At 38.6% G+C, this 12,257-nt stretch overlaps 1 protein-coding gene across 11 annotated transcripts in view; it reads right to left on the bottom strand.

Moving 5' to 3' along the window:
* Window positions 1-12,257, bottom strand: part of TUB (TUB bipartite transcription factor) — a 171,017-nt gene that overhangs the window by 36,147 nt on the left and 122,613 nt on the right. For all 11 annotated transcript variants that reach the window (XM_039382459.1, XM_039382461.1, XM_027737537.2 and 8 more), the window contains one exon: window positions 3,851-4,018. In XM_039382459.1, the coding sequence (XP_039238393.1) occupies window positions 3,851-4,018 (168 nt within the window). The remainder of the gene's footprint in view (window positions 1-3,850; window positions 4,019-12,257) is intronic.

The raw sequence follows: 12,257 nt of genomic DNA, 5'->3' as shown, positions 1-12,257 counted from the left end.
AAACCAAACACCTCAAACCTGATTGAATAAGTGATACACACGGATTCTACACAAATATTCATTCGGAAACACTGAAAGAAGTATTCAGAGTCATAATCAGACAGCCTAAATTCTACCTCAATCCCTGTGCCTAGTGTGTCCACATCATTGAAAGATGAAATCAGGCCCTCTGTTTTTCTGGGAGTTCCAGGGACATGCATAAAGATTTTCACGTAGCTTAGTCTTTTGGAACACAAACTTGGTCTGCAACAAGCAGAGACTGAACCAAACCAATGCACAGAAATATAAACAGTAGATATAGACTCAATAACTGTTTACTTCAGTTCACATTTTGGAACAGATGGAAAAAAAAAAGATATTTAAAATGGCTTTCGATGCCAGATACATACTGGATAGTGAAACACCACCAGAACAGTAAGAGTGAGTGTATAAAAGTAAAGCAGAAGCATATGCAATGCCTGCATTCCGTTCAGCTGCATCATGAAAGGTCTCATTATCCACTTCTTCAGTTCCCCCAGAAGGGACATACACCGCAGAGTACAACAGTAAAAAGTTTCAATAGGATCTGGTTATGCAAGGGAGGCCTGAGTTCACAGGTCAACAGATATTTTCAAAGCCTGTAGAACTCACTCATTATTAATCACACGGTCATTAATCACAAGCATTATTTCTTAATAATGGCAACCATGTTCTAGGCTCTATGCATGGGTAATAGAGACAGTCCATCTCCTCAGCTGGCAGCTGTGCAATAAGGCCATACTTCATATCCACAGACGTAATCGGTTTATTTCTACACCTGTGCCCACTGTTTCACCACCAATATTTTAGCTGTGAAAATTCCGTGCCAGCCTTAGAAAAGTCTGCCCTCATGACCTGTGGGGAAAAATGCTTCAGAGAGCTCCTGTTTTGGTTTTGAATCCAGAAATCAAATCTATTTCTCCCCAAATCTCAAAACAGTTGTAACTTCAGGTGTCAAAGAAGAACTAAGATTAAATTGCTCATTCCATGTCTCTACAGAGACATATTGCAAACTGATAAATGTGAGGCCTACATGCTAGTTATTCAGTGCTAAAACTTACGGAAGTCTGGCTCTGTCCTAGTGACTCATTTGCCAGGGAGGAACTCTACAGATTAACACTTTGGAAATCAAAAGGGCGAATATTTCCTGAAGGAAGAAAATTATTCTAGTATGGCAATTTCCAACAGATGGAGAAATCAAATAAAGCATTTGGCATTTTCTTGCAAGTGGCTTATGCTTTTCACACTCAGTAGCCTATAACCTCTTGTCTCGTATCACAACTTGACTCACTGGGGAAGCAGAGATGTGTTAAGAGAAGTTTCTCTCCACCAAGTTAGTGCCAAAGAGCAGAACAGGCATAAACCAGGGCTACGCAAATCTGATTGGACTCAGCCTTTCCCATTAGGCTGGTTAGCATTTCATAGAATCATAGAATATGCTGAGTTGGAAGGCACCCATCAGGAACACCGAGTCCAGCTCCTGGTCCTCTGCAGGACACCCCAAGAATCACACCATGTGCTTGAGAGCATTGTCCAAACGCTTCTTGAACTCAGACAGGCTTGCTGCTGTGACCACTTCCCTGGGGAGCCTATTCCAGTGCCCAGCCACTCTGGTTGAAAAAATTTCTCCTGATATCCAGCCTAAACCTCCCCTGACTCAGCTTCATGCCATTCCCCTGTGTCTTGTCACTGGTCATGCGAGTGAAGAGATCGGTACCCGCCCCTCCTCTTCCTCTCATGAGGATGTTGAAGACCTCAGTGAGGTCTCCCCTCAGTCTCCTCTTCCTCAAGCCAAACAGACCAAGTGACCTCAGCCCCTCCTCATACGGCTTCTCCTTCAGATGCTCTCTAATAGCTTAATGTCTTTTCTATTGTGATGCCCAAAACTGCCACACAATTCAAAATGAGGCCATCCTAGTGCAGAGCAGAGCGGGACAATCCCTTCCTTCGACCGGCTGGTGATGTTTTGCCTGATGCCCCCCAGGACAGGGTTGGCTCTCCTGGCTGCCAGGGCACTGCTGACTCAGATTCAACTTGCCATTGACCAGGACTGGATCCCTTTCTACTTTATCTCTGTGTTCTTCTCCTTTTGGTCTCATTCCACACAAGAGAAAGACTTATGGGAGACAACAATTCTCAATGCTTTTCAGACCAATGGTGACATGCCAGTAAGGACATGCCACAAGCAGTGAAGTGGCAGTAGGAATCCACATGAAGAGCCTTATTGACATGTAAAGTGTCACATCAATACTGGGATACACAAAACTTTCTAACAAGCCTCCTCTGTTGGTATCAAGCAGCAAACCATACACAAATAGTCAAAATATTTTACTGAGATGCTGCTAGCATTGTCTTAATACCTTTCTTTGTGTCTCACCCATCACAGGTCTGCTGTTAATAAAAACGAATAAACCTTAGTATTCCCATTTTAAAAAAGTGTCCCCCCCCAACTTGAAGCATAGTAGTGATTCACTTTTAGCAGTGCCTGTTCTGATCAGGAGTATACTCAGACCTAGTAAAAAAGGTCACATCATGTATTTGAGAATACAAAGAAACAAAGCAAAACAAAAAAATTCCACTCACTGCTTCTATTAGAAATAAACAAAAATTTGGGCAGAATAAAAATATATGTTAACCTGGAAAAACCCATCAAAACTAGAAGTGTCCCCCAGAGTAAAAATCTGAAGGCTGTGACCTAATTTGAGAAGTCTGTGGGTAGTTTTTAAGTCAATCAGCTTTAGTTAGTAGTGTGCCTCACGATTAAATATTCTGAGCCATGGTCTAAGGCAACACAATCACCACACAGATCAGAACTTGTTAGTCATGCCCAACACCCCTGCAACTCAAATGCCCAGGAAATAGCGCACTTGGAGAAAATCTGCCCATTTCAGTTGAAGCTGCTCACATCTGCAGGGTAACGTCCCAGAAAAAATGAATCCTAGTGAGAACTGCTCTGCAGACAAGAGGCGGCATTTAGGTATGAATAGTCTATTCTACATGAGTCAAGTTTGCACTTACATTTTGCTCTTTATACACAAAGAGTTTGTTCTTAAAGCATCAGAGCGCTCTTGGCTTGAGCCATCTTTGCTTCAAAAGCTGTACACTGAAGAAGAACAACTCCAAAGCAAATGTCTTCAGAAAAAGCTTTGTGAGGATTTCAGGATTTTTTTTTTCCTTCCTACAGTTACTGTCTAATGAGAGATAACAACAGTGCAGGAAGGAAGAGACAGACGCATGAATGTGTACATACACAATCTATCTCCAAAGCATACATGCCTCTAGGAAAAAAAAAATATTCCAGAACATTTGAGGACTCTGTGTGGGAAATGCTGCAGAATACACAGTGCTGTACTTTTCACCTCTGCAATTATGAACACACATTATGAAAACGTGAACAACATGTAACTGACAGCACAACTAAAATGAATATTCTAGTTTGAACATTGCTATTCCCTGCTCTTTTTTTAGCCATCAAATAAGTGATTCCCAGAGTTGTACAATATAAAAATGAGAACAGATGGATGTGAACATTAGCATCTGCCAGGTACCTCAATAGCACTGCACTGCAGATGGGGAAGTCACATCCCTGAGAGCCTGCAGAGCTCTTGTTCCTTGGGACAGTAGAGACTTTCATTATCTTTTTTTTTTTTCTTTTAGGTTTGGTTTTGGTTGGGGTTTTTTTAGATAATAGAATAGAGCCTAACAGGCTCTGAGGAGAAGAAATACAGACTAACAAACTCTGCTTAGACTAGGGTTGAGAGTGAGAATATGAAAAGGAGTCAGTGTACCTCAAGCAAGCAGTGAGAACATGAAGGAAGCTTTGGCTACTTACCCTTTTTCTGCATTGCTGTTCTAAGATCTTGTTTGCTTTGCTGTTGTTGACCACTAGCCACTTTCTCTCCATCATCTTCATCATGGCTGGACTGTCCAACAGTGAGAATCTGCACTTGACTTCCTATCTTCTGAACATCATCTTGAAAAGCAGCTGGGCCATCAATCCCTGTCAGACAGCAGCAAAAGCCTTAGTTGTCTTTCTGTTAAGAAGGTACTGAAAAGAGAATTGCTCACTCGCAAAAAAGCATCTTTTATAGGAATCAGAGATTGGATGTAACCATTCAATAATACTTCCAGACTCAAACATGATTAAACTAGCCTCCAAGGCAAACATTTTATTTCCTACATGCTACACTAGAGAATCTCCAGAAGAGGATTAGGATTTCACTGTTGCTCTCCTCACTCCAAAGCACACCTATCCATGCACCAGAAACACTGAAAACTAAACAGAAAAGAAATCATTGGAGAGAACTGACAAAGAAAACATAAAACTTTCATAAGGACACACAACTGGTCCAGAAACACATGAACCCAAGTCCCAGATTATGCCATATCCCCTAATAAACAACACTCCTATCATGAAACAATGCTTCCAAAGTTTCAAAATGCTGGAACATTCACAAATAGTTCTAGCAGTGTATACAAGACAGGGCCAGCCAGTCTTGTCTAAGCCTAAATACACCTTTTGGGTTAGTAAATTGCCATACAGTTAATACACCAGAGCAAAACTATAAACAAGATATTACATATTCCCTGGAACCTCCATCCTCTGAGATGTTTAAATCCTGAACAGGCTCAGTCCTGAGCAATCTGCTGTGAGCAGGGACATGGGACTGGACAGTCCCCAGAGGTATCTTCTAGCCTCAGTCATGCTGTGATCCTGTGGCTTCTCACCTCAGTCAGAGAGAATCTATTTACCTCCCTACAGCTGTAAATCACCTCTGAAGACAGAAATAGAAAACACAAGGTGGGGTATGTTCTTATCACGAGCTAACTTTTTTTTTCCCTTCAGGAAAACAAGTTAAAACATTGTATTGCAAATGTACTTCAGCTCTTAGTTAAGATGTAGTGCTGGAATATGTTACTAAATTAGCTATATAAAAATGCACTTTTGCATTTGATGAAAATTGTAATATTATTATGTACAAATATAGTGAATACCATGAGCTGTATACTGTTGCTGTTGAGGAATTTTTGTTAATAAGCAAGCAACATTGTAGAGAATTTGCAAGCAATACAAAGAGCTAGTTCAGTAAAGAATATGGTGCTTCTCACATCAAACAAAGCTGAATAAATCCTGTGAGAAGGAGCTGCAGGGATTGGGATTTTTTTTGGACTGCGATCTGCAGCAGAAGTCCCCGAGAATACCATTTCATCCTGCTTTGCCAGCAGCTGTCAACTTGCATTAGAAGACAACTGGATTATACATTTAGCATGCTTAACTGTACTTTGCAATATCTGCTGTCACTGCCACTGCGATACAGAGCATAAGCGGAAAAGAAAGAGGTCCACACCCTCAGGAACAGCACTGGTTGTGCAACTACCTAACAAGATGCAGCCCAACACTGCAGAAGTGTTAAACTGACAGAGTTCAAGACCACAAGGAATTATTGATTCATCTCCATCACACAGACCCTGGCAATTTCTGCACCAACCCTGCAAATTCTGATTTACTTACAGCAAAGCTAACAACAATTAACAACAAATAAATAATCTGTCCATACGGCCTTGAAGGATGAAATAAAGTCCAAGGAAATGTCTCTGTGACCTTGCTAGGATGAAAATTTCAGAAGCAGCTCTGCATGATGCAGAATGAACAGTATCATTTCCTATGCCTTACGTATAATATGGCAGTGAAGAGCATAGCATTTTTCTTAGAAGTTATCTCAGGATAAGCACTCCTGCAAAAGTGCTCTAGAACAGAAAGGCAGGTGCTCAGATCCTCTGTGGTATTTTTAACAGCTTCAACTATATTTACCATTATCATTAAAGTGGCTACCTGTAGTTAGGTTCTTACCTTAATAATCAGAATTTTAAAAGTGTTAAGCATCCGTGAGTTTAACAAGATGCCTCATGAATCTATCTAGCCCCTTATTTAGCCTTGGATGACACAAACCTAATTTTGTTCCTCCTTTTCAGAAGGAACAAAACACCTTAATTATTCCTCTTCAAAGCAGACATTGATCTGCAGCAAATAAAATGCCTTCGACAGCACTAGAGATTGCACTGAGGCTGCTTTTTTTCAGATGCCTGCAGAACATCTGCACTCACATCCCATGCTGTCAGGAACATTGTGTATTATTAGGCCTTAGGACAAAGGCTACATTGGCAGGTCACACTTTTAGAGAAGAAAAATCAATTTCAGTATTCTGAAGAGTGCATCACTGGTAGAGTGTGTTATTAAACTTTATGAATGGTTCCACTGGGGAGCACATTTAACGGGATGAAATATGTAGCCAGACAGAGAGGATAAAAAAAAAAAAAAAAAAGAACTTTTGTTGCATGAGAACACTGTAGATGGTTCATGGCAAATGTAGCATTAACTATTTAATACTTGTGTGTGTGCATACATCTTTGCACACACACATCTTTGTAGCTATATGTGCACGTGTTAAACAGTATTAAATACAAGCATACATTTTTCTATATCATGAGATATAAGCTCATCTTCCTAAGTCATAGTTCAAAAAGCAGCTTTACCATCACTTACCTAATGTCTGAAAACAGTTCCAAGTTTCCATAATGATAATCAAGGTGGATCTCTCAAGGTGTTCTCACTTTCTTTGCCTCACTGACTCATTTTCACCCACTTACCAGAAGGATGCTCCTCTGTGCAGTAAAACAAACTAGTTTTCTATATTTATAAGTTCCCTGACTTAAGGAACATAGTCAAAAGAGGCAAAGAAGCTGAGTGGGTTGTGCCAAAAAAGAAAGTAATTATTGCTATGGTCAGCATTTTTTACAGTGTTTCTCAAAAAGCAGGTAGGAAAAAAACCTGATGGAGATGTCCTTGAATACCTGCTAAGAAGTAAAGGGAATTACTGAGAGGTAACTGTGAAGGAGGGCAAGGAGGAAAGTAGAAGATTAAAACAGCCCTCAGAGTACCAGCTCCTTCAGTAAAGGCCTTCTGGTACACTTTGACATGGTCACATCTCAGAAGAAAACCAGAGGTACCAGAAATGAAAACAAAGCAATACTGAAAAAAAAAAAGCATCAGTAAATGAGTATTACTGGCACTTACATCATATAAACTACTATTTATCAATTGCCTGTACACTCTTAGCACCTAAAAACTTCCAAACAATATTTATAAATAGGAAGTATCAATCTCTTAAGAGCTGGTAATCTAAACTACAACATAGAATGTTTTTATAAACCGAATTCACCTAAATTCTAAGAAATTCAAAACACCTTAGGTAGACATGCACTTCACTTGGATCTCAGGTATGGGATATTTAGATAGGATTTTTTTTCTTTTGCTTTAAACACATAAAATGTTAACTACCTACACCAAAAAAAAAAAAAAAATCACAAGATCCAGGTCTGGAATGAGAGGAGAGAGAAAAAAGGTATGGGAAAAATAAATACGAGAACTGCCATTGAAAACCTTGGGAAAGAAATAAAGTAGCAAAATTTTGCTTAGTGTTCATAATGTATGAGAAACAAATCTAAGTTTTCATGCATTTTATTGTACCACATTATGCCTGTTTGAAACTTCAGCTTCCAAAGCATGGACCAACAAACCAAAATCCATTCGGTTTCACTGGACTTTGTAAAGACAATACATTCTGAGGAAATGAAGCTAAGACCTTATTTAATTGTTCCAATCCAGCAGTTAAAGGAAATCTTTTTATGGGAGGGTCACCAGGCATACATTTCTCTATCCTATATCCACAGTAGCATCTTGCTGAACAGTTTCCAATCCTTTTGATATGTCCTATAGATAAATGTTAAAATTAATATAGATGAGCCATCAGAGTTCTACTAGATGTAGTTATCCAATTTCATCTGACAAATTGAGCAAGTATAGACCACACGGGATGGAGGCCATAGATCCTGGAGTATATCCCTTCTCCTTGGCCCTACAGATCTAGAAGTCATTAAAATAGCATACTAGCACTAGTAAAGCACTACAAGTACAGTTCTGGGTATTCATTTGAGCCTCATGCATTTTTATGCCAGCTTCACTGTCTTAAAAGTTATTTTTCAGAAAAGAAATACACTTCCTAAGCCTATGTGCAAGTCAAAAACCAAGGGTATAGTCACACTGAACACAAAGCTTGGATCAGTTCACTGAGAAGTCCTGTCTAAACCCAGAATCTGTAACAGAATGGGTCTGAGTGGAATTCCCTCTCAAATCAGACAGAAATTGAGCATTTCTAGACATCTCATCAGTGAAATTCTCAAAGTCATCACAGTCTAATGACACCGCAATATTACAGAAGAATAAGAAAATGTAAGAGGACAGGCCAGAAACACAATTTTGATTATTTCATTGCTCAAAAGATAATTAAGAAACAGTACTTAAAATTTTTAGGGGGCAGAGGAGTAGGCGGAAAGAGTCAAATGGGAGAAAATTACTACAAACAACCAAGCAATGTATGAGCTCGGAGATGTATGCCTTCAGAGAGGCAGCTGATATGTGTGGCCATGACTTACAGATAAGCATGAGATCAAGAACAAGGAAAGATTTTGCTATCTGACAATAGTGAACAGTGCACAATGGTAGTCTTGGAAAATTTGTTACAGATGAAATATGTGACAACCTACCCAGCAAGAAACCACAGGTGCAAGCATAGGGAGCCAGCTCTCCAAAACATTATTAAAATATTCAGCTATATACTGCATGAATCCCCAGAAACTGGATCTTTCAGGAAAAGAATCTAATTGTATATTTATAAACATCATGTTCCTCTCTGCATGTTTTTATACATGTAAACATTTTGCTGTGAAAATATTTTCAGCAAATGTTATTTCCTCTAGGTACTTTTACATGAACTTATAAATCCAGGAAAGAACGATTAACTGATTATTAAGAGAGCCTTAGGACCCCATGAAAATATAGATTTCTAATTTATTTGAAAACAACTCCTTTAATAAATTAAGAATTTCTTTATAGGATATTTGCAAACTAAGAAAGAAAATACAAAGAAAAGTATGGTAAATCAGAGAGAAGTAATTGAGCTCAGTGACTGAAAGGCAAACGAGATTAAGTATGAGGAAAGAAACATAATTATGTCCCTGTTTTACAAGTGAAGAACTGCAGGATAATAAAGTTCTTGCTCTCATTTTATATAGCATTTAAGTACAAATTTGATGTGTGAAGACAGACATACTGCTCACAGGCTAAGTTTCAAGAACATGATTAAGCCCTTTGAAGATCAGCTCTGAAAAGTTGACCAAGGTCAGGCAGGAGGTCTCTGGAAGAGAAATCCTCATCTTTTGAGCTCAGTTACTGGTCTGACAAAGAAGTCATATCCACGTGGACAACACCAAAGGCTGTGGCCAGCAATGACCCTGCAACTGCAATTGCTCCTCAAGACCACTGCAGAGCAGCTCTTCCTCCAACTGAGGGATGGCAGCACAAACCTTCAAAGGCCATGGCTGGCCTGCTCTGAGGTCAAGGACAGGGAATCTCAGAGAGATCTAACATCAGAACAAATAGTTTCTGTCCTTTAAAGAACTTGGCTTAAAGCAAACCCTGCTGTCAATATTTTTTAAGCCATTTCTCAGTATATTCCTGTTCTCATAGGGGCCATGCATCCACTGATAGGGGTTCAAGCAACTGCAAAATCACAAATGGATTTGGTTAGAAGGAAAGGGGGTATGTAGAATTTTTTTCCAAAAGGACCTCTAGAGAGCTTCTGTCAAAAGAAGGACTATTGCTAACACCAGATCAGGTCGCTAAAAGAAAGTGCTTCAGCATCAAGCTCTACATTCACTTTGATGAAATCTAGAAAACAATAGCAGGAACTGTACATTCATAAATCTTTATCCTGAGGAGGCCAAAATTATTTCTTCACAATCAAGTTCATGTGTCGCCAAAGCACAACCTGAAAGGTTTGTCAGATCTAGAAATAACAGGACTTTTCTAGGTGGAAACTCATTCATCGTTCCTCCTACCCTTTCTCTTTACAGGGAAGGCAAGATAAATCTGCTCTACATGAGCTTCCCTACCCCCATCAGAAAGGAAGTGTTACAGTGAGAAATGATGCCTCTTATTCAACAAAAACTGCTGCTTTCTTAGCCAGCCAGTGTTAATGTAGCTGCTTGTTACATATAAAAATGGGACAGGATGCACAAATCAAAACAGTCAGACAGGCGTGAAAGAGAGAGAAGAAACACGGAAGAAACAAACCAAATCAAAACATGAAATAGCCATCCTGGCAGGAAAAGAGCTGAGTGTAAGAGCAGCTCGCCTGCTTCCTGACTCTCATAAAGTCAGCAGGATATACCAGTGTACTATATACATTTAATGTACAACATAAAAGAAAATTTTCTGGGAAGGTACTGTTTATTTCAATGTTTTAAATGCATCCGGATCCCTGATTTCACTGACAAAAAAAAAAAAAAATCTTCATTTATATTTTCCATGGCAGTTCAGAGCAGGGTTTTCCTAGAATGTACTTACACGCTCTGAGTGCCAGAGTGCTATTTAAAAAAACCCAAAATCTAACAACCAACAACAACTATTCACAGAATGATTCCTGAATTTTCATACCAGATTTCACTTTGTATTAACTCCTGGCTTTGCAGGGTTTTCTGGGTTTTTTTGAGAGTTCCGTTTTATCTTCCTGATTTACCCCATTCATAGCCAAAAAAACCACTTTATCCTGTATATTTATTAACTTCTTCACAAATCTACACTGGCAGAAAAAACGCACCAAACAACAAAACCCACACCACTGTGTACTTGTAATACTTTCAGGAATCTCCATTTTTAAGGCATCATCAAGGTATTTTGATAGCTAAAGATGCTCTGTTTTGGTATTTGTAATACTATGTAGGGTGCATAATTTCCACAGGTTCCTGCTGCAAATACTTTCACTCGTTTGCATTATTTTTCTGTTGAACCACCAAGTGATACTGTACACTGGGTTCACTAATATCCTTAATCACCCCTTACTAGTGTTACAAATCAAACCAGAATTTGATCTGCTATCTGCATTGCAAAGACAACCATTTTACGTATCTGTTTGTTACATTTTGAGGTTTTTCCCTATACTGAATATTGTCAAACCATAAATGGGAGACCAAAGCTTTCAAAAATATCAATTTAATGCGCTAAGCTACTACAAAATGTCGTCAATTTACTGCATTTGCAGGATCTGCCTGACAAAAATTATGGTTCTTTTTTAAAAATAGGTACAGTGTATACTGCATACTGCCATTAAGAAATACCAGTAATAATCAGATTTAGAAAAAATTGCTGAATACCATGCTACCCATCACAGAATTACAAAATGCACTGCCATGAGAAGTTAGCCACATTTTCTTGCCTTATGTCAGTGTAATCTCACTAAACTTGATATTTCTCTCACATTTGTCTTTAGCACATTGTTCTGATCATAGTTTCATCATTCTTCAAGTCACTTAAAAAGCATTACACATCTAAGATCAGAGTGCAGTCATTACTCTACAGCTTCAACATCTATTCATGTATAATTCAACAACTTTTTCTCTGAATTAGCTTCTTATTCTTAGGATCTGGTCTAAATGTTCTTTTTTCTTAAAACACAAAGAACTTGGCTATGCTTAGAAGGGCAATATTCACTACAGCTAAATATTAACAGAAACCTTTAAAATGCTATTTTAGTATGTAAAGTGAATTCACCCCTCAGCATTTGTCCTGCTTGTTTACAGGACATACAAAGGTTACAGTCAGAGTGGAGACTGAAGCAATTGCAAAGATATAAGTAGAACCTAAAATTTCCCAAGATTTGGTCTAATTACCAATGAACTCCCTCCAACAAAATCTCTTGTGCCAAAAAATGGCATAAATCCACTTACCCTTCATCCATTTTCATTAGTTAGAGCTGAAGTTATCAGCAAATCCATTCAATACTATTAAAAAATCTATTCTTAAAATTCACATTTAAAAGTAATTCAAAAATTGATACAAGTTCCTCTATAGGGTTCTGTTACCACTTGCATTTTCTTCAATCTCAAGTACAAAATCAGCTATGTCTGCAGTGGACTTATCAGTAAAATCCAACCGGAATTTTTAAGACGTATTTGGTTTTACTTTTTCATCCAATAAAAAAAATATTTTGGAGCTTTGATAAGAATGGAAGACTGGAAATCCAGTTATAATCCCCTGCAAACACTCCAAGTTTACAACACTGTCAGAGGTAAACAAGATATTACTCCAAGGGTGACATTATTCATGAGTGAACAGTAAAACA

This window comes from Pipra filicauda, unplaced genomic scaffold (genome assembly GCF_003945595.2).
Source record: "Pipra filicauda isolate LSUMZ 115617 unplaced genomic scaffold, ASM394559v2 scaffold26_size5592650_pilon, whole genome shotgun sequence".
Classification (NCBI taxonomy): Eukaryota; Metazoa; Chordata; class Aves; order Passeriformes; family Pipridae; genus Pipra; species Pipra filicauda.
The sequence above is the reverse complement of the archived record's forward strand: the minus strand, read 5'-3'. Positions and strand labels throughout refer to the sequence as shown.